The 27,669-nt window shown below is 34.0% G+C and overlaps 3 protein-coding genes across 3 annotated transcripts; all 3 read right to left on the bottom strand.

Moving 5' to 3' along the window:
- Positions 1-2,090: 2,090 nt before the first annotated feature.
- Positions 2,091-4,578, bottom strand: CCR4 (CRINKLY4 related 4). The gene has a single exon (XM_085700973.1). The coding sequence runs from the start codon at positions 4,550-4,552 to the stop codon at positions 2,189-2,191; it is 2,364 nt and encodes a 787-aa protein (XP_085557099.1). The 5' UTR covers positions 4,553-4,578; the 3' UTR covers positions 2,091-2,188.
- A 3,681-nt stretch (positions 4,579-8,259) lies between these two features.
- AMK2 (adenosine monophosphate kinase) lies at positions 8,260-13,594 on the bottom strand. The gene is made up of 7 exons (XM_085700972.1): positions 13,320-13,594; positions 13,139-13,243; positions 11,675-11,803; positions 11,455-11,589; positions 10,309-10,455; positions 10,067-10,141; positions 8,260-8,713 (listed from the first exon to the last, which is right to left on the bottom strand). The coding sequence occupies exons 1-7, from the start codon at positions 13,542-13,544 to the stop codon at positions 8,609-8,611; spliced, it is 921 nt and encodes a 306-aa protein (XP_085557098.1). The 5' UTR covers positions 13,545-13,594; the 3' UTR covers positions 8,260-8,608.
- Positions 13,595-15,452: 1,858 nt separating this feature from the next.
- On the bottom strand, positions 15,453-25,372 carry LOC146927756 (DNA (cytosine-5)-methyltransferase 1-like). Its single transcript, XM_085700969.1, has 12 exons — positions 25,203-25,372; positions 21,587-23,083; positions 19,744-21,265; positions 19,399-19,563; positions 18,437-18,635; positions 18,194-18,305; positions 17,974-18,121; positions 17,693-17,890; positions 17,314-17,592; positions 16,944-17,105; positions 16,643-16,861; positions 15,453-16,246 (listed from the first exon to the last, which is right to left on the bottom strand). The coding sequence occupies exons 2-12, from the start codon at positions 23,023-23,025 to the stop codon at positions 16,109-16,111; spliced, it is 4,581 nt and encodes a 1,526-aa protein (XP_085557095.1). The 5' UTR covers positions 23,026-23,083; positions 25,203-25,372; the 3' UTR covers positions 15,453-16,108.
- Between the last annotated feature and the right edge of the window lie 2,297 nt (positions 25,373-27,669).

Here is a 27,669-nt window from a genome sequence, read left to right as displayed (position 1 = left end):
AGTTATTTACTTGCTAAAACACTCCCACATGAAAACTAGTGGGTGTGTTCTAGCAAACCCCTGTGTTCTAGCAAACCCCTATATGTATATATATATATATATATATAAGAAAAAAAAATCACTAACTTTGTGTCATCTAATAGAACACTTTAAAAATTATGTCGTCTGAAAGTATACTTCTACGAAATATAGAGTTTTTCGGTAGTAAGAGTGAGTTAAAAGTATTACCCTTGTAATTAGTTTAGGACATCTTAAATATCCTTATTTCAAAACTCAATTACAATATTCACCAATCAGTCAAATAGTGTTAAAACCAATTAGTTAAAAAAAATTAACTTGACTAATTGTTTCTAATTATTATTTCTTGAGTCGTAGTATGCTTGTTTATGAGAAGAAGTCAAGAAACTTATGGACTAAGAAACTTTAACATTATGCTTCATTATCTTCAACCAAAGTTGCATTGCATATTAGTGGTTTCTTCTATCACAATACCATAAAAATAATTCAATTTGTTACTTCATAATTTTCTCATAATCAAATTTAGCCTCTTAACAATAAATAATACCTCCGAGCAAAAAAAAAAAAAAATAGTCTCTGACAATTGTATATTTGAGACAAATCAGTCAAGAACTATGAAGCACGAACACTTCTCGAACATGTGTTATGTCCGACACCGACACATCAACCATACACCAACACCGACATGTCAACGACACACTGAATTATGTGATTTTCTCAAATTATTAGCGGTGTCGACGCGTCCGTGTCGTGTTCAGTGTACTTGTCTGTGTCCGTACTTCATAGGTCAAGAATAAGTTGTCCATAATATAAAAATGTTAGAAACTAATTTAGATATTATTTTTGTTAGAGACTAAATCCAACCGCAAGAAAATTGTGAATGATGAAATTTCACTCTAAAAATAAAGAGAATTGTCTAGACACAATATGTCAACGATAAATCTAGAGGCTGAATTTAAACCTCATATTTTTTGGACCAGTTACAGATCCTCTAATACTCATATTTCAAAAAATTCCCATATGTTTGACTTTGTATCTTTAAGGAAGAAATGAAACATTGACTTAGTTAAGAGTAGTAATTAAATAATAAAAGGAAAGAAAAAGGTTTGTGTTGCTTGCTTGTGAAGCACATTGATCTGGTCGAATAAAAAAAATTAATAGTATAGTAAGACGTTTTTTGATGGTTTAGGTTATTCATATCAAATTGTCAATGTGTGACACACTTTTTTGGCCTAAATTATTAACTCAAAATAAAACTAGATTATAATTTAACTTAAAGGAGATGTATCTTGCCTAATCAGTTTTACTTTGACATTTAATAAACATTTATCATTTTGCTGCATTAATATATTTTCAAGTTGAAATAATCAAATTTATATTGTCACCGTAAGAATACCAAAGAAAAAAATAATAATCATTAGCTCTTTCTTGGACTCCTAAAATAACCAAATTTTTGGGATAAAAATAAAAGGCTCAAAGGACTAAGATTAGGGGTGAGACAATGAGTGGTGTTAAACTGATTTAAATTGCCATTATACATCCATCAAACTTTTATAATTTTCTCAAAATTTCTTGTTTGTTGAGCAAATAGTGGTTCTGGTTAACGAGTAGTCACAATAGTACATCAATGTATTGAAATTTTAAAATAGTTTTTGATTATGCACTTTATTAGTCAAAATAGTGTCTGACATTAAAATAGTCTTTCAATGCTTACATTAACTCTTTTTATACATAGGGATTGATATGATTGAAGTGAATAATTTATTTTAAAATGTAAAGTGTATTATGAATCATTGATCAATATTATATGGAGAATTCTAACCAGTGCTATAAGGGTATTGGTTAAGCATCAAAAACATTTGCGTTACAAGGTGTGACACACACAAGGGCTTTCAAACAATCTGTGTCATCCAAACACACACTTTTAAATTATAATAGCTTTTTCAACTTGTGCCCGTGACACAATCATCATATTTTGGAAAACAAAAATTGGACCATGTCAATAATAATGGACTTATCTCGTGGAAGTTGTGACAATGAAATTAGTTAGAAAAATATTAACAAAAATTGAATGAAGAAAGAAAAAAAGGTGAAATGATATACAAATATTGACACTTTCAAAATTCACAAACGCGTTAAGCGTAAGGAAAAAGGAATTGTGGAAAACTAGTCATTCATAAGAAATATTGGTACTAGTGGTCCTAGTTGACTCACAAAATATTGGTTGTGCCAAACATGCCTCAAGAGCTTTTTCTAAACTATTCACAACATGACTCATATTTGGTCTATCTCTACCTTCTAAACGAACACAATCACAAGCTAAATAACCCACAAAAGTCACAGCCTCAATCTCAAATGGTGTTGGTGGTGGCAATTTTGTGTCCAAGATTCTATGAATCTCATCTTGAACAATGTAGGGTACCACAAAATCAACCACATTTCTTGGTACACCATTTTCATTTTTATGTATGGCTTTATATCCACTTAAAAGTTCTAACAAAACAACACCAAAACTATAGACATCACTTTTTGATGTTAAATATTGAAGCCTATAGTATTCTGGATCCATATAACCTACGGTTCCGGCCGCTAGTAGCGAAAGATGTGACTCTTCGTCTTCCGGACCCATTAACGATAACCCGAAATCAGACACTTTAGCGACCCATTTTGAATCTAATAAAATGTTTGACGTTTTAATGTCACGGTGAATAATCGGGGGTTGAGCGTATTTGTGTAAATACTCTATACCCCTAGCCGCGTCTAAAGCGACTTTTATACGACCACTCCATGACATAATTGTTGAAGTTTGAAACTTATGAAGATGGTCGTTTAAGCTTCCATTGTTCATGTATTCGTACACTAAGATTCTCTCATTTTTGTCTTCATAGAAACCGAGTAATTTGACCAAGTTTTTGTGATGGAGTCTTGATAAAGATTCAAGTTCATTCACAAATGCACTATCTGTGTCTTCTTGTCTTTTGGTGACGCCAAAATTTGCATTAGAAGTTGAAGTTGATGAAATTTCAGCTCTTTTTATAGCAACTTCTTTTCCATCTTCAAGTTTTGCACGATACACCGAACCAAAGCTACCGACGCCAATTTTGTTCTCTTCAGAGAAATTGTTGGTGGCTTCAAGTAATGTCTGAAGGGAAATTTCCTCCAAAAGGGTACCTCCATTTCCCATGCTGATTACATGGCTTAACCTCTTCTCGAGAATCGCATGGTTAGCTCGAGGTTGTGATTCGTTTTCACGATCGAGATCATCTAGTCTTCCAGAGTCATGAACTCTACTAGATTTGCACGCCGTTCCTTTGCAATACTTGTAAAGGAAAAAAGACAGGACTAGTAACAAGGAAGTGCAGCCAACACATCCAACTACTAGAAATGCAACATTTTTGTTGCTCCATGTACCACTTTTCGATGCATTTTCGGGCATTTGAGACGGTGGATTCGAAGGTGGTAATGATGGAATTTCAAATGATGGTGAACAAGGTTTGCAAATGATGGCTGGTGAGACACAAAGCTTACTAGAATCTGATAAAGGTCCACATGGACATTGATTCTTACAAGGTCCTGGAAGCACATTATCAAAGACTTTTTTTGACTCAAAAACTTCATTGCCCCAACAAAACAATGAATAATTAGAAGACAAAACACCACAAAAAACACTTTTTTTAGCCACAATTGACTCAAAAAATGTGTTTTTTAGTGTCAATGGCATGGTGAAATTATTCAAACCCCAACAAGTAACAATTCCATCATACCCAAGTGCACAAGTTCTATTTTCCCCCAAGGCCAATGAAATGAATCTCCCTTTTGGTTTCTCACCAACCATATCACCCCAACAATCCAAATCACCATCATTTGTGATAGCACAAACATGATTTGAACCAGCTTCAATAACAGAATAATTTCCACCATTCTTTGGTTCATTAACAACTCTATTGTTACTTCCTTTGCAAGTAACAACATTCCCATTTCCATTTTCTAATAGCCCACATACAAAATTCTCTCCCACCGCAATTTTTGACATGTTCATGTTCCTCCCGGAGCTTGAATTGAAATCTCTCCATTGCCAACACTCGAGGCGAAAACCATTGTTCCCTTTAACGAGTCCACAGACATGGGAATTCCCACTATCGATATCCTCGATAACGGGTCCATGATATAGTCGTTTAAAGGAAGCAATAGTAATTGAATTTGAAGATTGAGAAAATCTCCAACAAACCATGATTGAATTTGAAGAATTTGATGATGTTAAACCACATAAAAAACCATTTCCACCAACAATTTGAGAATATGAAACATTAGAATCCAATTCAAGTTTAGTACCAAAACTTGTACTAGGAGAAAAACTAGTACAATTAAGCTTTGAATGTTTTTGTTGGTTTTGAGGTTGTAAGACACAAATTAAAGTTTGGTTTGAATTTGAAGTATGAGAAATTGAAACAGTTGAAAGTGTGTTTATGATAGGAAGAATAAAAGAAAGGAAAAAATATAAAGAAATAAACAAGTGTTTATGGTGAAAAGCCATAGAAATTATTGTTAAGAGAATTCAATAATTTCATGGTATGAGAGAGAGGGGTATTCATAAATAAGATGCTAAAAGCATATAAAGTTAATACAATGAACGCGGTTTCATAATTGAGAAATAGTATTATTAACTTTTTGTTCATTTGTTAAGGACTTTGTAGGACTGAGACTAAGTCAACATAACTATGTATTCTTACTCGGACCTTGTATTAGTCCTCAATATAGCACTATACTTTTTTCTTTTTGTTGATAATAACGTAGTTATTACCCTAATAAAGACACGAAAACATCCATGTCCATACATATAATATATAAGAAAAGAATCAAATAAAACAAATATGATGATGTAGGTTTTTTGCCGTGTTATGACAGCGTATGTCATCAAACTTAGGCACTGTTTGGTAAGGCCACATAACTAGCTTATAGCTTATAGCTTATAGCTTATAAGCTCGTTTGACAAAATAAGTTCTGTTTAGTAACATTTTTTACAACGAGCTTATAGCTTATTTCACGAATTTCCATGAGCTTATAAGCTATTTTTCAGAAGCTACTTCAAGTAGCGTTTGAGCTTATAGCTTATAGCGTCTCACTTTTAATTCCAGTTTTACCCTTATGTTTTTATTTAAAGTCCACTTTTATCCTTTTAACTCAAACTAAAATAGTTATGAAATAATTATCAGTTGCGCTTCCGTCTTTTTTTTCTTTTGAGAAAATGCCTTCCATAGTTTTTTTTTTATAGAGTACGTTTTGATTTTTTTTTTCCTATAAGAATGTTACTTTCATTTTTTTTAAAGCTGAATATTACTTTCGTTGTTAAGTCTTATTACGTAACTTCCTTCAAAAAAAGTCTTATTATGTAACTATAACAATTCAGTATAATAAAATTACTCAAGATAATATTATGTAACTATGCATTGTTGGTAAATATTTAATAATACATATACATATAATAATAATAATAATAATAATAATAATAATAATAATAATAATAATAATAATAATAATAATAATAATAATAATAATAATAATAATAATAATAATAATAATAATAATAATGAATTATAGTATGAATAAAAATGTCCTTTTATGTCATTTTACATCTAACAGCTAGTTGAACCGCTATTTTTACCAAACATTTCAATTAGCTTATCAGCTATCAGTCATCAGTCATCAGCTATAAGCTATCAGCTAAAATCTATCAGCTAGCTTATCAGCTAAAAGCTATCAGCTAGCTTATCAGCTATCCGCTATTTTTACCAAACAGAGCCTTAATAGAAGGTACGTAGAATTTGTGTTTTTATTTTTCATTACTTCTGCTCCACTCCCTTCAACACTGATCTTTGTTTCGGTTTGGAAATTAGGTTAAAAATAATATTTTTTGATGAATATTTAGTTTTAGCCATTAATTTATTTTGGGTATTTTTGTAAGGATGCAGGAAAAAGAAATTATAATGGCATCTTTATTTCTTGAATGTGAATTTTACATCATACACAAACTAATTTTAACCATTTAATCAATGAATCTCATCATTAAATAAAATATGTGACTTTTTGATACACAATAGAAAAGACGCTTATGCATAATACAAGATTATTTTGCTTGTGACTGTTACACCAAGCCTTTTTTCTTGAAACAGTCAAAATTTTGAAACAAAACCAAAATGCTTAAAAGAAAACTACATCAAAACACTATTTTAAAAATAAAATACAAAGTAGAGAGTATTAAAAAAAAAGACACTGGAACAAAACACACACTGATTGGAATGAATGGCTAACAACAGCCTGAGAAACATTCATGTTGACCATCAATTATAAGGCATAATAAATACAGAAAAAGATTCACACAAAAGCTAGTGTTATATTTAAGTCTACAAGGGGTACTTTTTATTAATTTTTTTATGAACGAAGGGGTATTTATTTAGTATCACTAGACTGCCTCTTTATACAATTGGGTGGACATTGACTTTTCAATCGGAAATGAATTTTATTTGTTCATTTTTTTAGGGGGACTCTATTTGTTCATAGAAGCTAAAATCCATAGGATCCAACTACTGTTTGATGTTCAAATTGGTGTGACTTATTGTCTTAAAGATGGAAATTGATTGGATGAAAGATCTCCATGGAGAATGTTGTTTTCTAAATGGATTCTAATTCTCTTCATAAATTACTGTGTTTGGTGCTTGATTACAAAGTGTAAATAGACTACTCTATTTTGTTTCAACTCTCATAACTCTGTAAAGTTTACTAGTATAAGATAAGATAAGAAAAATCAAGATTTTTTTAAATGGTTATCAATTAAAGTGCCATTAAGTACCTTGAGATTGCAACATTAAACTGAGCTAAATCCTTTAAGTGTCGGAGTCAAGTTACATAATTACTCATTCCTTAACAAATGTTAGTTATCGTTGATGCTTGTTTTCAATCTTTAATTAATGTTCCAACATACATCAAACAATTGAATTTTAATGAAATGCATTAGATTTTTGCTACGCAAGTATTATTTATTATGAGTAGAAGGCTGATCCAATGAATAAATAGTCAACTCATATTCTGCGACCATTTTTAGGAGTCGTTGGTAGATAATCGATAAGAGTCGTTGGTAGATAATCGATAAGTAACTTTAACAACGTTCGTTATGGGATCCAACTCACCTAAATTTTTATTTATAAAAGAAGAGAGGAAAAAAAAACTGATATTTTACTGAGGCCAGAAGTACATGCTTCCGCTGACCTAGGTTCTTGATTAAGTTATGTACTTCCATAGCTCTCAGATATACAATAACTGCTCTCGCTGACATTTTAACTTTGATTGCTCAAACTTGTAAGAGAGTCAACAAAGCCAACATGAATACACACAGTGACTAGAGTAACTAGAGAGATTATACAAATGATTTGTTAAGAAAGAATTATAATTAGTCAAAATGCAAATGCTGTTTATAAACTTTATTGATAGAACTGCAGCTATTACATGAAACTCAGAGCAGAGGTCCATGAAGTCAAAGATTTAACAAAGATAAAATATATCTAATCTATTTTCTATTTTGAAAATGTTGACATTAGTTGTTAAAGGTGGGTGGAAAGTATCTACATTTTAATTAGTTTTCAACTTAAATACTTATCATGTGTCAAAAAAACTTAAATGCTTAACCACTCTTACCACCCTCCACAAACAAATTGAAATAAAACAAGGTAATTGGTGAACAAGGGGGGCAGCTCTGAAAATAAATTATAGTATAACATGCAGATTGAGTTTAATATGCAGCCGCTACCTATAAAATCATGACCACTCAAATTTTAATATTTATAATTTTTTTATAAAGATTAATCTTGAATAACATTTTTTATTTATATATTTACACCAAATGATAACACAATAGGCTGAAAAAGAAAAGTAAGGAGAACAATAAGTAGAAGAAAAAGATGAATACTTCTCTGAGATAGTTACTTTCTGTAATTATTACTTTTAAAAGTGAATGTCAATTGTTAGTATATTCTGTTAGTAGTCAAGGTCTCTAAACCTCTTTTTCAAACTCTTCTGGGTGTCTCAGCTACACCATTTGAGTTACACCTTGGAGACTATTTATACCCTCTTTTATTAATTTTTTAGAAACATTATATCAATTAAGTATTTTTACTGTTGATCTTGACATTCATGAATCATGATACTATCACAACAACATCAAAGTAAATTATATCATTAAGAATAACATTGAATAGATTATTTTCCTTATTCTTTTATTTCCTTTGGCAAATCGAATACATAATTTCCAATAATGATATACAGAAAATGGTAAAGAACGGAGCATATGAACCACCAGTAACAGGGAGGAACCAAACCAACAAACTATGACTCGCTACATCCTTCATTTTCACACTCAAATGAATTCGTAAAATAAACTATGAGGTCCAATACAACTTTGTACTATCAATCTAAACAATGAATTGAAACTTATCTCGACTCTTTTAAACTGAATGAAGAATTATAGTTTACCTTCAGCAAGGCACCATGTTAAATCAAAAAGACACCATGCTAAATCAAAACGACAAACGATGTTTTTCTATGCTACCATAGATTCTGAAGAAGCTTTCCTTTGCTCTAGAAGAGTTGTAAGTGCACCATCAATTTGAGCAAATACTTCCTTCTGAGAGGAATTTCCATTAATCTGTAGACAACAAAAGCATCTTAGCTGCGTTTCAAAATTCACAAAATTATATGTTTACTGTGTCTTGGCTATGCATTAGCAGGATGCTATTGAACTCAAACTACTAGATAGCATAGAAGCAACTAAAAACCAGATAGTGTTTCGAGTGCATGACTACAACAAGTTTTCTTCCCCGAAATTGACATCGTATGACTTAAATTCACTGCCTTTCTTCTTCCCATAGTTATTACTATCACCATTATCAGAAAAAACCCTTTATGGTGGCCTTGTGAAATAATCAATTTCTATTTAGTGGTAATAAATCCATGTGACAAGCGGTGTCATCTATATAACTAATGCCACTTTCTTAGTGTCACATTTTGATTAGAATTCATGCAAATTCTTTCTTCATTACAGGTTGTATAGTAAGAAATACAAGCAAATTGTAATTAAAAAAAGAAATTGAAAAGAAAATTACAATTAATTGCCCGTTGCTCGAGCCCGAACCTTATAATGATATGAAGAACTGCATATTCTTATAATGTTATAGGTAATACACTACTACTTTATTACCACTGCCAGTGTTTCAGCCTATTTATCACCCATCCCTCAATCATTTTTCCTCACACCAATCATCAGGGTTTTCTAGCTTCTCTAACTGTGATGATTTTTTTTAAAAGGAAGAAAAGGATAGAAGCATATGCTAGTTTTATAACAAAATCTCATCAGAACAAGTATTTGGATCCAACTGCTAATATTTAATATGTCACCTATCACAATAAGACACTTCTCTCACTTGATATACCACTGATGTGTGTGTGTTTACCCTCGTTTTGCTTACACTATGACCAAGTGTGCGTCAAACGAGCCGTTGGCATCTTATCCATAACAACAAGATATGAATGCCCTTACAGTGTGCATACCCATGCTTTCTACTGCGGTAACAAGGATTGGCTACTCCACATTGGTAGCATACAATACTGATAGACATGGTTGATTGGTGATTGTTTATTAATGATATCTACTCCACAAACAACAAACAAGATTACTTATGCTATGCATGTCTCTGATGTGAGTCTCACACATCCTCATAGACGTATCCTTACAAGATGTGGACGGAGTTAAGATCCTCTCCATTTTTTACGCTCTCCATATTTTCCATTACCAAAGTTTTGGGAACATAAATACAATATACAATAATGTGACATTTAGTGGGTCCAATTATTTAATATACACTTCAAAATTTCTCAAATCTGTAGTAATGGAGAGGGAAAATGGAGACAGAAAATGGAGAGGATCCCAACTCATGTTGACACGTGTATGAAGATGTGTGAGAGAGAGATAAACAGAGAAAGTTACATCAAAAAAGCATACCTTAATTGTTATATCTTTATACATGGAAAGGACAGCCTCCACATTTTGATGATGGGTGTTCAATCGCAACTTTACCTAAGTTGAAAACAAACAATAATACAAAGAACGTTCAGTTGTATTTAATTTTTATATTTGCATATATGTAATCCCATGGTTGTCAACAGAGAGCATTCTGCATTTTCTGATAAAAGAATGGAAATCTTAACAGAAAATATAGATTAGAGTTTCTAATAGGGACATACCTTCTCTTCAGTATCATCAAAACGTTGGGTGAGCCTATCCGCGATTTCTTTTGTCTCTGGAGGAGAATACTTCAAATGATATATCTTCCCAGTAACAGGATCTAATCTCCTTCCAACTACTCTCTCCACAAGAATATCTTCAGACACCTGAAAATTTGAACTGTAAATTATAATTATAATATAAGCTACATTGACCCTTTTATTTCTGTAGTAAGACTAATGGCTTCTGATATTTATAGCAGTATAGTGTCTCCTTCAACTGCAAGGTCACAACAGCATAGTTGTTCATATAATTGATCAAGGTATTACATATATAGTTTAAAGGGCATTCACGTGTAAATTTGTTTTACTCTGACATCCAATGAGTCCACTATTCTGCTACATCATCCCACACCTTTAATTTTATTTTAAAATTGTTTCTACGAAGTGGCAAAATGGTGAGTTCTTATTGTTAGTCAGCAAATTTATACTGACAATGCATGCCCCTTTCACTTGGATGGTAATGGCTGTATAGGGTTAGTGTGTTACACCTCTTGTTAGAAAACAATATAAGAGGAGTGGACAAAAATATTTATAGCGGTCAGGCAGATATGTTTTTATATTAATTCTCAATTATGTATTGTCAGTTACAGCGTGTTATGTTAAGGAATATATAGGGAAAGACAGGGGAAAAGTGGTTACTGGGAAGTGTTTAGGTGGTTACGGAAGGGAAGTATTTAGGGAGGGAGAGGTCAAGCTCTCTAATACTTGGAGAGCCAAGTGAAACCCGTATCACCTTGTACAGAATTCTCTGTATTGTTTATATTTTATCCATACATGTAATTGTATTTAGTGTCTAATTGAGAACCTTTCTCCAGATATTATTCAATAAGAATAAGTTAGTATTCCTAACTCTTACAGTTTGGTACCAGTTTATATCATAGTCATAACTCCAGATGCAAGGTTTTGTTGAGAGGTACCATAATGAAATATCGATATTTTGGATGATACTCTGCTGATATTAGTATATTACTATTTGACATCAATTTCTTTCTTTTTTATTAAATAAAATTCAATTACTTTAACTAATCATTGACTGATAAATTACAATGAAGCTGAGGAAGAAACATTTGAAATATTAGCAGCAATATAACCACAAGTGTTTACCTCTAGAAGAATGAAAATATCAGGCTTAAACCCTAACTCCTTAAGTGCAGTAGCCTGTGATAAGCTCCTGGGATATCCATCCAAAAGCCAACCATTCTCTACAGAATCTGGCTTCAAGAGACGATCTTTGACCATCTATTAAATAAAAGAGTTATTAACACTAAAGAGAAAACATATTTGAATATCAATTGTACGGTTACTTCCATTTACCCTACCATACCATGACAACTATTTCATCAGGGACCAACTGTCCCTTCTCCATATATTCTTTCGCACGCTTTCCATTTTCACTTCCGGTTTCAATTTCCGCCCTAAGTAAATCTCCAGCAGCAACATGCACCAAACCGTACTGCATATATGCACTTGAATCAATTTTTTATTTCAATGGAGACTAAAAATAACAGCCTTATCTAGTAGTGAATCAGTAACTTGTCCCAAAGCCAAGAAAATAATATAGTAAGGAATTTGGGAATTTGGATCCCTTTGTAAGGCTACAAAAGATGCAATGGTTGCAAGGCCATTGGATCCAGGTCCAAAGTTTATGTCTAAACTCCAACCGCCTTGCAGCAATTGCACCATGTGAAAGGGATCCAAACATTCTGGTAAGACACACTACGAGTTCGGGATTTCAAAGCGCATGTGTTGTGTAGAGTCCCCAAGCATCCTCTAGGTAAATTTGGTTCAACCGAGGAGAGGAAAGGAATATAATGCGATATTCCATTTGGTCAAGAGGAGGCGAAATTACTGTCTTCATGTATAGTTCACAAGGGAGGAAAGAAATTTTAATTAAGGGAAAGTCGTAGTTTACTTTATACACTCTCTCAACACTTAACTTAGCTTTTAATATAATGATATTTTAGATATAAACATAAAATTTATAGACTTGTCTATTCTCCCCTACAAATCCCCCAATTTTGGAGGGAAGCCAGAGTTGAGTTAGAAAAGAGTATCCCTCTCTTCCCTTCCCTTCCGTCCACTCCATTTTCCCCAGCCAGACACTATGTGACAGGCAAACGAGAAGTTGAGAATCAGCCAAACTTAGTCCAACACAACCCCTACCTACCCCACCCGATGGATCAAAATGATTATCTCAAATAACCCTGGAAAAAGCCTATTGTTAAAAAACAGGGTAAGACTGCGTACAATACACCAATTGTGGGACCCCTTCCCAGACCCTATGTATGCGGGACCTTTACTGCACTGGGCCCATTGTTGTCATTTATCGACCATGGTGGCGCCATGGCAGATTAGAGTAAGCATTTATCTATCTTAAACCGGAAAATACTTGGGTGCCTTTAGCACACTAGACTAGAGTAAGCATAGGGTATTCACAAATCAAACAAAAAAAAAAAAACAAGTTTAAACTCCTATTATGCTAATGCTGCTAATCAATAATACATAAAAGAATAACAATTTCAAAGAAAAACAAAATTAACAAAAAATAGAATAACAATTTCAATGAAAAACAAGATTAACAAAAAATTGAGATTATTGTTATTAATTAAAAATAGTAGAAAAGTTAGGTCATGAAGCACGGATAAAGACACGGACACGGTCACTGACATAGTTAATAATTTGAGAAATTAGACATGTGTCCGACACCGGGACATGCCTAATCCGAGGAACATCCATGCTTCATAGGCTCAAATTGAATTGAATAAAAAAAAAAAAAAAAAAAACTTACTTTCTTGGTGATGAGGTGACATTGAGTTCCTTTACCAGAAGCAGGTGCACCGGAAATCATAACATGAAGTGGCTCCTCCTCCGTCTTCGCCACCGCTTTCACAATCTGAATCATAAAATCAATTAATTCATTAATCAATTTCAATATCCAATAAATAAAATTAAATTAAATTAATAAATACCATAGAAGAATGAGAAAAGGGTCGCGAAGAGGATGAACGAAGAGGAAAGACATTTGATGAAGAAGAAGAACGAAGTGAAAATGAAGATGAAGAAGATGAAGAAAGCGCTTTTTGTAGCTTATTCTTCTGATTATGATTATGATTATTATTTGGAATTGGACTGCACAGTCCCTTCAAAGAAGATGATGAAGAAGTGGTAGAGAAATTCATGATATTGCAACCCATTTTTTCGTCACTTACTCTTCACTCTTGCTCTCCCTCTTATTAATTTTGTTGATTCGATTTGTATCCATATTATATTATATATCCTTTCTTCTACCAACGATATACACTCACCTATATACTCTCCCCTTGTAACCAAAAGTTATTAAGAATAAGAATTCATTTAGTTACCTCTAATTAATGTTTTGAAAGGGACTTAAACAATCTGAAAATTCAATTAAAAAAATCAATTAGATTGATTTGGATTTTTGTGCATCTAAATATCTAATAAAAGATACATATTTCAGAGTCGTTTGAATATCAGATTCTCTACTTATTTATTTTAAGAGATGATTTTTTAAATAATAGGTTAATTGACAACAATAAAAATAATTAAACCGTGTTATTTTATTTTAATGTGGCTACCAATTTCACATGATTTAAAATCAATTATTTATATATCTATTTTATAGTTATATATAAAGGAGAAACTTGATTTTTGAGTTGCTTTTTAGTTTTCAATTATAATCTTCAATTAAACTATTTTAATTACAATTTTATATTTTCTATAGTTGGTGTCTTCCAAAACACTATGAGTATTTTAATATGAAAATATGTGAATAAATAACACACCTAGTTTACAAGCATTATGTCATCGATTTCGAAGCAAAACCGGAAAGATTATAAGAGCACTAGTGGAATAACTTTCTAACCATAAGTTTCTCCACCCATTGTGGGCAGAATACTCCAGAGCCAAAATAAAACCATGAATTTCCGCGGTAAAAACAGAAGAATTTCCCAAATTACAGGTAAAGGCACCAAGGAAAGTACCTAAGCGATCACGAAACAAGCCACCACAAGCGACGTGATTTCCAATGACCGAACCATCCATATTCACCTTCAACCAAGGCACGGAGGGTGCCTTCCAACGCACCAACACCATATCTCTAATCTGACGACTATGATGGGAAACCGAGAAGGAATCAAGAAGAAGAGCATCCGAAGCAAGACACTTACCCAAGGAAAGATTACCACTCATACCCACTAAGAGTGAGGAGCGCAACCGAACCTTGGCTGCGTGAATCGTGGCAATATTCAAAGAAAACTAAAAGTATTTCGAGACATCCAGATTGTATGCAATGTGTGCACCACAGCAGCCACAAATAAATCAAGAACTTGAGAAGAGCAACGCAGAGGGATACACAAAAGCATCGATTGAAAGGAGGTAAGGTCCATAACGTGGTTTAATTTTCCCCCAAGCCAGTTCCAAAGATCCGCTACAAAAGAGAAGCGAAGAAACAAATGCTCCAAAGTTTCATCAATTTTCAACCAAAAACTGCAGACTGAAACAACAATACAACCCCGGGTACAAAGATTCTCGTCGGTGGGAATTTTACCATGAATGAGACGCCAAAATATAAATGAATGAGGGTGGAATACAAGTCTTCCATATCATAGATGCCCAAGGAATAATAGTATCAACAGGCATCAGGAAAGTGAAAGCTAGTTTAGCAGTTAACTTACCATCGGCTGAGTGTGGCCAAAAAAACGAATTAGGAAGGTGGGTGCGAGGCAAGACAATGGAACCCAACAGAGCTGCCACCCCAGGAGCGGCCAACACCTCCACAGGAATATCCCAACCCCTATCAACAATGACATCTGCAACCGAATCAATAAACTCCGCATGAAATAAAGGGTCAATTTGATGCAGATCAACCAAAGGTTCACCAATGAAAAATAAATATTTTCACTGGTGCCCACAATCCATAGTTATTCAAAAGTCTCATGATCATGGTTGTCAAAATCAGGATCCCACTAAAGATCGTTGGGGTATAGAAAAAGCGTAGAGATCCCACATAATAGACAGAATTATGAAAGTAACTACAAAAAATAACCTTTCATCAGAAATTAAAAGTAACTAGAAAAATAACCTTTCATCAAAAAAAAACTTTCATTAATCATCATTGGAATTGTCTTAAACATCATCTAAAAACTTTCATAAAAGAAAAACAACAAAACATCATCTTAAAAGTTAAAACATCATAAAAAAAAAAAAAAAAAACTAATTCAATAAGTCATTCAAGACATTCTGATCAGCTGCAACTCCATTATCTCCTTCATTCAGAGTTCCTCCTTCCAAATCTTCACATTTAATTAGTGGATAAACACCTTGACAACAAATAACGATATCTTTCCAAAACTCTTTATCCATAACCACTTTTTCAATTTGCTTTCCTTCATCTGTATTTGCAAATTTGCTTGATGTCTACTCATTAGATGTGAACATATAGCCGAAACGGGTCAATTACACGCTGGACGATGCCGGGTCAAAATCGAGTCGGTTTGGTTCAACGCTTTCTGAACCAGGTCAAAAACCATCACAGATGCGCAGAAAAGCACCAATTCTGCGATCTGCCGCTTTTCCTCGGCGCGCCGGCCGCTCCGCCGTAAACTCCGATCTTCAACCAGCTCCAGATCGGTGGTGGCTTGATATATCGCAAGATCGTACGATCTTGGGTGTTAGAGCGCGCGTTTGACAACCTTGCTCATGATAAGCATGCTTTATGCAGGATGCATGCCCTAGTCTTCTACTTGGAGCTCTTACTATCCACTGCTTCCTTGAGTTTTGTCCCTAACGCAAATGCCAGAGGAGGGGGAACAGCATTACCAATCTGCCTGTGTTTGTGTATGATGTTACCATAAAATTGATAGCAATCTGGGAAGCCCTGCATTTATAAATGAAAAAGATGATCAGTAAAAAATGACACCGGATCATATGAGAATTTCCTATCACAATTTTCAAACTATGAACATCTTTTTCCTAACCGCATATTTGGATAGCATGATCAGAATTCTTCATAATAAATTGAAAATAACAAATTAATCAACAATATAGGTAAATGAGTTCAATAGTCTTACTAATGATTTCACTTATTATTATTATTTTCTAAATTACAAAAAAAAAAAAAATATCTATACAACAAGTGACTGAATGTCTCTGTAAAATTTATTTATACAGCCAGTAGATATTAATATTACTTAAGTCCATAGTTAATTTCCAATTTGGTTAGGGTTCATTTCTTATGATAGCGTTTAGGGTGACAAGTAACTAACAGACTTACTTGAGATCGGGCACATTCACGAACAGTAAGAATTCTATCTTGATCAGGATGGAAGCACATTCCAACCTTCCCCATTGGTTGAGGGTCAGTGATGGAAGTTGGAAAGTTTCCTTGCCAGTCCAACCTACCAAACAGTCCCTTCCATTGATTATGCCTGTTAGCAGTGTTTGGCAAGCACCACGGTATCAAATCAACAAGTTGTCCACTTGACAGCTTTATCTGTGCATTATATTTGATAACATTAATTAGATTAACACATACAATAAATGTCATGCTAAAATTCACAAAGATTTCAGCTTACCTTTTCATCTGGAAGATCACGCCAATCACAACCTGGTCTCTTGGGAATTTTCTGACATCGAATCAAGTTCAACTCATTCATCTCCTTTGATATATGATCAGTCAACACAGCCATATTGCCTCGAATTTTCTTTTGAAACCATGATACGGGATCACTTTGGTACTGCAAGCATAAAGCCAAGTGTATAAGAGTTTGACCTTTTACCTCAATGGATAGAGTCGGAGAAAATTATAAATAACCATTAGTGTCCCTTTAATTCACAATTATTTTCTTTCCAATTTTTTTTAAGAAGGGAGTAGAGTGTCGAGTTAACTCAAACTATTTCAAGGGGATAAAGATAGATAACATGTATTGTTCCTGTTTTACATACCTCCATGTTTGTCCTAGAAGCTCCATTGCCTACAGCTGGGAGTTCACCAATGGTATCACGAACAGTTATTGCACGTAACGGAGCACCATTTGCGGTACTGCGGACGGCAGCATGCTGGACATTTTCTGACAATGTGATTTTCAATTCAGGAGCAGAAAAGACATGCATTGGTTCTGGCCACTCTGGAAGCACGTCCTCTGGAGAGGCAGCCCATATAAATGCCCTTTTTCTTGACTGTGAAACACCAAAAGCTCCAGCCTCAAGGATACCGAACCTCACCTTTTGAACAAAATAATCAGCATCGATTAGTTCCTCAAGATTTTATTAAACTCCAAAGTGAAATAACTTGAGAAAAAAGATACAGTTATGCAACTATTACCTGATAACCCATCTCAAGAAGTGAAGCCAAAGTTAAACGGAACGTCTGTCCTTTATTAAAAGACACAAAGTTCCTCACATTCTCCAACAGGAAATACCTTGGCCGGAAATAATCAGCAAAGGATAAGAATGCCAGTATCATCTCACACTGAACTTTACTCCAGGTGCTTGTGTTAAATCTATTCATGCCAGAGAAACCCTGTAAAAACAAATTATTCAATAAATTAATCACCAAAGTATCACCAGCGGCATAAGGCAAACAAAGTCATGAGCTCCACAAACCTGGCATGGAGGTCCTCCATTAATGAAATCAACTTGCCCAGGCAAGGGTAAATTACTTAAATCCTTCTCATCAAGTTTAGAGGACAACTCTGCAGCCTCTGTCGTTGAGATACAATCGTCTATGTCTCCACATTTCTCCATTATAGCCCTGCATTACAATCATTTATGAGTCACTTTATTCAACCTTGTGGCCTGTTATATTCTCTCTCATATCATTTACCTAAGAATAACATTGCAATTGTTAATAAACACCAATGCTTCAGGATGGTTAGCTTTAAACGCATTCCCAGCTGGTTCTTCATACTCAATAGCCCATTTAGTTGATGAAACACCTGAAGCATGAAAGCAGTAACATAAGTTACATTATGCACACACACACACACACACACACACACACACACAGATATATATATATATATATATTTGATTTTCTTTCTATAACGAAAAGTGGAGTTAAACTTACCAGACTGATGCAACCCCTCTGATAAGCCACCGCATCCTGCAAAAATGTCCAAGGTTGCTAAACGTTTTTCATTTGATGTTATTCTTTCTAGATCAGGCTCTGAAATGCTATCTCCCTCTTTAGATTTTCCCTTTTTCTTTCTAGCTGCAGCATCAGCTGTGTGTCCACTAGAATATTTTATTTTGATATGTGCTGGCAACTGTCAAGCAAATGAAAAATAAAATACTTATTCAGTGTAAATCATATATGATCCTTATACTTGCATCATAATGTTGAATTGACATCATGAAATTAATAATTATAGCAATAATAATCAAAAACATGATATACTATTCCATCCGCATAATACCAACAATAACAGCAGCCTAAAAAATTAATCAACCGTAAACTATACTAAATGAAATAACTGATTGAAGTTTAACTGAAAAAATAATGGCAGCAAAGCTATCAATATAGAATACAAGGTTTAAAATTTGAGTATTTAGATTTGACTTTCATCCACTAATAGGGTAGGGTTTTACACTATCAGTAAACCACACATGTATGACATTGGAAACACCCGTCTCAAAGAGCAGACGTTTAATACAAGTAAAAAAAAAAACCTTGGCTGCTACGATGTGGCACTTCTCTGTTTACTTGGTATAAAAATATTTTACATGAGTAGTGGATTAAATTCAAACTCTATTAAGAAGTTTGTATAGAATTTTGAATGAAGATACAATGAGATGAGACAACAAGATCAAGCTAAGCCTTGATTTCGTCAGTGTAACACTCCGTAGAGCAATCACGGAAAGTAATATAAATCGGTAGCAGGTTAAGTAATACAAAGTCAAATAGTCCACACTACTTCAAAATAAAAAGTATAAAAACTTCATAAAACATAAATCGCCAATGCTTTTACAGATTTATCTGAGGATAAACAAGCATATTGTAAAGTTATAACAGGGTCAAAAATACACTACCTTCTTGAGTGCTCCAGTGGCAGGATCATACAAGAGCTCACAGAAAAAGACATTATGGAAGATTCCGGGGGCACATCCATCAAGGACGTCAATCTTTTTCCTGACTTGACATTTACCTTCTATGGATTGTACAGATATTGTACATGTTTCATCACTGTAATACACCTAAAAGCATAAATCAAGATATCTGAGTCAATATAAACAGTTGCACAGAGACAATGAACAACAATATGAACACACAAAGGTCAGGTCACTTATCAAAGTCAATTCAGAACAAGTATGAATGCCTTAGTACCAAAAAAAGAAAAATTATTAAGTTATAATAACTTGTATGTAACTTTTTACCTCTTGCACATCAGAACAGTATGCCTTCTCACTTGATACATCTTCCGGTCGGAAGAACCTTCTGACTTTGATATCTGTAGATTTTATTTCAGCTTGTTTTGTTTCCTTATTGGCAATGATCTCAAGCACTTGGCATATAACATAAGCTCTCAGCCCTATGTTCCTCCCACTCTTATGAGTTCCCTGCTGTATTTTTTCCTCAAATTCAAAAGGACTGACATAAACATAGTCATTGAGAGAATATTCAGTTCCCTCCAATACAAAACTAGATTTGGATGAATTTACTTTGAAAACATCCTTCTCCTCTTCGGCTTCCTGTAACTTGCAAGATTGACAGACACCAGAACCTAGACCCAGTGTATCAAACGGAAGGCTAAAGAAAGCACCTCTTTCAGGCCAGTACAAGCTTTTACAGTAATATTCAGTAGGCAGTCCTTTCTTTTTCCTTTCTTCTGCTCTTTCCCTGTCGATTTTATCTGCAATGATGTTATCCTTTCGATGTTGATGCCCCCAAGGTGTTTTTCGGATGCTTACAACATTTATATGCTTAACATCCTGCAGTCCCAAATCCCTGCACTCATTAGTCAAAAACACCTCCCTCTCGTTAGCTGCATTGCCAAGAACAGTCTGACAACCATGCTGCATCATCCTACCGTGAAACATTTTTTTCCCACCCTTCGATTCAAACATATATTCAACGTAGTATATATCAGGAAGTTCATCCGATTCATCTACTTCAACTGACACAGATATTCCAACATAAACAACTTCGCCATGAATAATTGCCTGCTTATAAAGAAGCAATCCAGAACTAGTCTTCCCTTCCGGACCCCCTTCCCATCTAATTTCTCCTTCATCAGAAAACGCTTTAGTTTGTTTGGAATTTGAGTGCGGCTTTTGCATTCCCTCCAACAGTACTGTCTCCACCTCCGCATCCTCATCTTCATTCTCTTCCTGTTCCTGTTCCTCCGCCTCATCATCATCATCATCCTTTACTTCACTAGCAATTACCTCTTTTGAATCCTCCGGCAAGTGGTTTGAGTAATACTCTCCCCATATTTTGTTTATCAACTTTGTTGTTGTGGCTCGCATAGCTTTTCTTTTGGATACAACAGGGGCCATTGCTGCCCTGGGATTTAAATTTGGCTCACTCCTTGGCAACACTTTCTTCTTCTTCTTCTTCATCAACCATTTGGTATGGTGCCGCGCTTCCATTTTGCTCGTAAGACCGGCCACAAAAGGACACTTCCTGATATTCTTATCTGGAAATTCTGCAAACAGTTGCAGAATTATCTGTCCGTGGACAACAACATATCTCTCCACAGCCAATGCATCAGAAGAAATGTATGACTTATTGTCTTGACTGAACTCGGATACTTTTTTGATGACATCTCCGAAGGAAAGTCGTGATACACGGCTCTGCTCCTTCAACAATGTGATAATGCTTATAGCAATCCTTGCAGTTTTCAATACGGTGTCGTACCAAGGAGAGTACTGCTTTGATGGTTTGCCAAGTCTATACCTGAAAGAAAACAAGTATGGGTATGGACATTTATAACAAAAATATTCTAAGATTTGTGTAAATATGCACAGATATTTCACTAAGATGACCAGATTCATTGATGATAGTTGACAGAATTTACTTGCAATAGCTTTATCTACAAACGGATTATATACTTACAGTGTGTACTCAAGTAATCAAATGAATTCTCAAATTTTATTTCATTTCAAATAAGATTGCTCTAGAGTATAAACATAACAGCCAATATTACTATCATAAATTAACATACAGAAAAGAAAAGAAAAAATAAATAGCATTTAAGTTAGAGAAGAGATACCATACCAGGCCATATCTGTTCGGATGGATATGAAAACCATAGACGACCCAAATTCAATCATCCATTCTTTTATAGCACTCAGATAAATTGGAATTCCATCGGTGGCCTGTTCTCCAGAAGCACTGGAAGATTGGCCAGCCTCTGTATCAAGATTGAACCCACTTCCATCATCTGAGGTCATTACACCTGATCCAAAGATTGTAACATCTATTTCTGAGCAAGGTTTCATAGGAAGAAGTTCCAAGGAAATCAATCTAGAATCAGAGTTGTATAAAGCCCAGTTATGCAGCATGCTTCTAGGAAGATCTTCAGTGTCATACACATCATAGTCGTTATCAAAAACAATAAATTCATCTGTTTCTTGAAGAGAAGTTTTATAATAAGCAGGGAGAGGGTAATCATTGGCTATCTCATCTTCATTAATTTTGATATAGAATTTGTTAGATGACGAGGATGATCCAGGGTTTTTCCTCTGCTTTTTTGATTTCCAGTACTCTTCTTCCTGCAACAGTCTTGCTAGCTTTGCATCTTCATCTTCTTCATGTACAGAATCCATCTGATCCTTCATCTCTTCATCCCCGGTTCCCGAACCAATCCTTAAAGTTGCATTTGATGGCATCACTTGTGCATTTGCAAAGTTTGCTTGTTTCTTGCTCTCATCTCTAAGAGCAGCAAGAGCAGGAATCTCTGTGAACCCCTTGTCATTCGCCTTCAACGTCAGGTCTAAACCAATGAGCTGCTTATAAATAAAATCGCCCTGAGAAATAATGAACTCCTTCAGAGATGCAGCTCCAGAAAAGTACTTGCTGCCACTCATGGACCGTGCCAGGCCAGCAAGTAATTCATCAAGACTTATGTCAGGGTCTCCACCAGCAGACTTTGTTAGCTTTTTGTAAACTTCAATGCAAGCACGGGCCTTTTCAAAGAATTGATCATAATACTTTTTGTAACTAGCAGCTGGTTTCTGGCAATCGTAATCAGCAATATCAGTAGAAATCCATATCACTGGAGCACCCTCGTCATAACCAGATATATCCCACGATTCAATTCGACCAAAGCCTTCACATCGGACACCTTGCTCTTTTTTCTTGTCTGCACTTGCTTCCAGTGGCAATATAAGTCCAGTGATGAACAAATCATTGATTTCAAGCATCTCAAGTTGTTGTGCTGCACCAGATTCATCATGAAGGATAAAGTCTGTAATTCTTCTATTTGGGCGGCCATCCTCCTGTCCAGCAGTCATGCGGACAGCAAGAAATTCTTCTTCTACAACCTGATCCTTCTTTGTTTTAATAAGATCAGACTTATCAGATTTGGAAAAAGACTTCTCCTTGAAATTTTTACTTGCTGCACTTGCTGATCGTTTAGGCATTTTACGAGTAGGAGCAGCAGGCTGCTCACTGCTCTCTGACAAACTTCGCTTCTTTTGCTTGCCAGCAGCCATAACTTCCTCTTCGGTGTTCGAAACAAAGGGTCCTCTTTACTCGTGCTGTCCTTAACACCTATTTTGAACAATAAGAGAAAAAAATTACATATTCGATAATGAAACCAAGGAAAGTAATGTAAAGGCAACAGAGGGCATCAGAGCAGATCGTGAAATATAAATAAGGGATTTATAAGCATCATAATCATCCACATTGCCTGCAAAATAGAAGGACAAAAAGGGAAAGGAAATAGAACATTCTCGCAAAATCAAATCTATAATAAAAATACACAAGAAATGGGAGCAAGGAAATAAACAGGGATACATCTGATGATCTGAAGGCAGAACAGGTATATATATACAAATATCATTCCTCGGATATTTTTCACATGGCAAAAATAAGATTAATAGTAGTAATTTAAAAAAAAAAGACCAAAAAAAATCTGTGATTAATTCAAAGGATAAGAAATGGGCAATGGGAAAAAAAAAAGAAGATAACACCCATTAAAAGATATAAATAAGTGCAATTTTTGTATATGCCTGATAGTTAATTGAGAATCAGACAAATCAATAGCAATTCATTTAATTAAACCTCACATTTATTGGGGTATATTGGGAGCTAAAACCAATTTTAACTCTATGCAAACATCAGATAGATTTCCAAAGGATTTTATCTGATAGTTAAAAAATTAAAAGTAAAAAATCTACATAGAAATGTGAAGTTTTTAATTGCTATTTTTCTATAGATCACAATACATTGCTAACATCTTGTAATTAACCCTAGCAGTATGGCATTAATGAGCACACATTAATTCCACAATCTATCACTGCTGCAAAATTTGAATTGAAAAATTTAAAGTCGTCAAAACAAAAATAAACAATTCATTCAAGTCATAGACATAATAAATACAGTACTGCAGTTAAAAATGCAAAACTCAAAATTAATACAAAATTTCAAACAAATCTATTACACGTGATTTGATTGGGAAAAAGTACTAATTCTAACAGTGGTATTGTTTCCTTCACCGGAATCACAACATAAAGTATTAACCTAAATTCTCAGATAGTGCAAATCCACTACTGTTGATCAGGTATATCGTTGAAAATTTCAAAGCATACACGATCATGTATTTTTTACAGTTGAATCATTTGATCCCAGAGAAACTACAAGTCTCTTTAGATATAGATTGCTTTCGGATCAATGTATGCTTGAAGATTTTCAACATTAAACCAAATCTAACATTAGGTTTTCTGAAAGTTCTTCGTGAAAGAAAAAAAAACTAAAACAATTGGGCCTAGGTTCCAATATATCAATAAACAGTGTCAACCAGCCCCAAAAGAAGCCATTTGCAAAATAACAACAATAATCAGTTGAAGCCTAGAAAAGTTCAAGGCTGTTATGGCTTCAAACCCTAAGATAGAACCACATGAAAACCGAAAGATCGAAGAATAATAAAAACAATGACAATAACAATACTCACTGCTTAGAACGCAGATCATGGTTGAATAGACAACAAAAATTTCCAGTCAAATCCTATCGAATCACAAAAACTACTATGGATTCAAACCTAAACCAATGTTCCGACCTTGATTCCGCTGCACTGTTTTACGGAGGTAAATTCCGATTGCCCTGTTCTCCTCAACCCCTAAACCGCCTTTTAACCAAGGACAAGAGGGTGAGGGCATACAGAAGATCCAAATCGGATAATACCTCAGACAAACAATGACTCAGACTTCAGATCCAAACACTAACCAAAAACCACTAAAATCACTAGATTTGAAACCTTTTAACACAAAAATGCTTCAAAAACATAAATGAGTATCAACAGATTCAAATAAAAAAACTCGAAAAATTAACAATAAACTCGAAAAACATCATTGAAAACTACACACACAATTACCCATTAAATTAAAAAAAAAATGACACAACAAAAAAATCAAATCTTTAACACATAAATCACGAGAAAACTTAAAAGGGTATCAGAATATTCAATTAAAAAACAATAAACCTTCAATAATCATAAAAAACAACACCAAAAAAAAAAACAATTAAATCAGAACAATACAACACAACCCAAAAGCACTAAGCAAGTTTAATATACCTGCAAAATCGAAAACCAAAGCAAAATCGCAAGATTGAGGCACAAAAAAAAAAAGAGATGAATAAAACCCTAGAAAAGGGGGTATATTTATATTACCAGGATCTGAAGAATTGAGAAGAGAAGCGGAATCCATGAGTTGAATGATTTTCCTTATATGCAAAACGCGGAATTTTGAAGAATCGATGTGAATTTTGATGAATCGTTTTGTTGTAGATGGAAAGAAAGTGTGTGAAATGGTGTAATGGATTTGGCGGGGAATTGAATTTTGGGATATATATAGGGCTTTTATCGCCCATTGGTCTTCTTACACTTTTCATTTTTATTTTATTTTGGGATAATAGTCAATTTAGTCTATCGATGTGTAACAAGTAGCCAGTGTAATCCATCAATTTATTGAAATTTTAAAATAATTCTTAATTGTGCACTTAGTTAGTCAAAATAGTTCGTGACATTAAAATATTTCGTAAATACTTTCATATTAGTCCTTCAATATATTTACTGATTGTCATATCAGTCCTTATAAGTACCTAGTTATTGTCATTTTAGTCCACATATGAAAAGATTTATTGAGTATTGAGGGATTATTTTAGTAACATGGACTATTTTGACGACTAACAAAGTATACAATCAGAGACTATTTTGCAATTTTGATACATTGAGGGACTATTGTGACTACTTGTTATACATTAAGGAACCAAACTGACTATTAACCCTTTTATTTTTAACCAAATATTTTCTCCATGCAATTGTGTATATCACGTTATACATTTAGGGATCAAAATGACTATTACCCCTTTTATTTGTAACCAAATATTATCTCCATGCAATTGCATAAACTGATATCTCGAGTCGGATATGATTGTAATGAATGGTAAAACTTTATCTTAAAAGATTTAACAATGTGTGTTTATATAGTTGGATAAAACTTTATCTTCTTACATTTTTCATTTTTAGTTTTTCAACTATGTATCATCTACGTCTAACTGTATAGATTGGTTATTTGAGTCGGATAAAACCACAATGAATTTATTTGAGTCGGATAAGACCTGTTATACCCTAATTTTGGACCTAAAAATACTTATTCAAAATATTTCTTCTATCTTGAATATATGTCTATTACTCTTGAAAGATTGCCAATTTGCTATTGTTTTACACTGACATTTTACTCTGCTTTATCTCTCAATTTAGCTTTAAAAAAAATCTTTTCAACTGTGTATTTGTCTATGTTTTCTTGCATTTCAAGTCATCCAAAATATTTTCCTTGCATTTCAAGTCATTTGAATTTGTCTCTGATCAATTGCATATTTCTCTGCATTTTATTTCAATATTGTTTGCAAAATTCATGAAAAATGGTATTTTAGTCATTTCCTGCATTCAAACTCATTTTAGTCCTTGAAAATTGTCTGAGTCTCTTCAATTTGGTTGTATAAATCTTTATTTCAATTTCATGTCAAAATCCATTCCAAAAATTACATTTGAAGTCATTTTGAGTCAGTTTAGCCCCTAGGGGCATTTTAGTCATTTCCTGTGTTAAAACTCTGTTTAATCCCTAAAACTTGTCTCTAAGTCTTTTCATTTAGTTTGTATAAACTCTTGCTTTAATTTCCTGTTAAAAAACCATTTTAAAATTGCATTTGAGTCATTCTGAGTCATTTTAGTCCCTAGGGGGCATTTTGGTCATTTCACACAAAATTTTGGCAGAGAGAGGTTACTTTGAAGTACCTCATTTAGTCGTTGGTTCATTTTAGTCCGTTTTGTTATTTTTAATCGTTTCACTTTACGTTATTTTCCATTTACCAATTTTAAATTCAATTTTATTTTTTAATTTTCATTTTAGTCCTAAAAATTTCTAAAAATTGCGTTTCAGTCCTTTTTAATTTTACAGTCCAGTCCTTTATTTTTTTGGTAATTGCAGAATAGTCCACACTTATGTCCAGTTTATTTTTAGTTTTTTTGCAGAATGGTCCTTATTTTATATCAAGTTTATTTTTGTCTTTTCTTTAGTTTTGCAAGTTGGTCCTTTAATTTTCCAGAATTGCAGAAGGGCCCCAAGTTCCAAATTAGTCCAGTTTCGAATCAAACAAGTCCAAGTCCAGGTGGCACTATCCAATTGGTACAGAATCACACATGGCACCTATAAAACAGTGCCAACTCAGGTCCAAATCAGAATCATCACCATTCAACGCAAGCCACATCACAAACACAATCCAATCCTCTCTCTCTTTTCATCAAGATCAAAAACGTAACCGTTTTCCAGAATTCATCAAGAACAGGATGAAGTTCATGAAGAACTTCATCCCCAAATCGTAAACCCTAACCTTCCCGAACTCAATTCAACCTCAATTCCTCACAAATCCGCATCAATCCACCACAAATTCATACCAATTTCACCACAAATAAATTCAACTCAACAATTATTGCACAAAATTAGTTTGAACTTACAGAAGATTCTCAGAGATTCTCAGAAGAATCATCATCATCGAATCTTCACCTTCGCAACTCAGGCAAGAATTCGTCAATTACTAAGACAAATTCCTTGCGATCACGAAGGATTTGGTAAAAG

Source organism: Medicago sativa, chromosome 4 (assembly GCF_051527215.1).
Source record: "Medicago sativa cultivar Bolivia chromosome 4, Bolivia_mono, whole genome shotgun sequence".
NCBI classification, from domain to species: Eukaryota; Viridiplantae; Streptophyta; class Magnoliopsida; order Fabales; family Fabaceae; genus Medicago; species Medicago sativa.
Note: the sequence above shows the minus strand (reverse complement) of the source record. Positions and strands in the feature narration are given on the sequence as shown.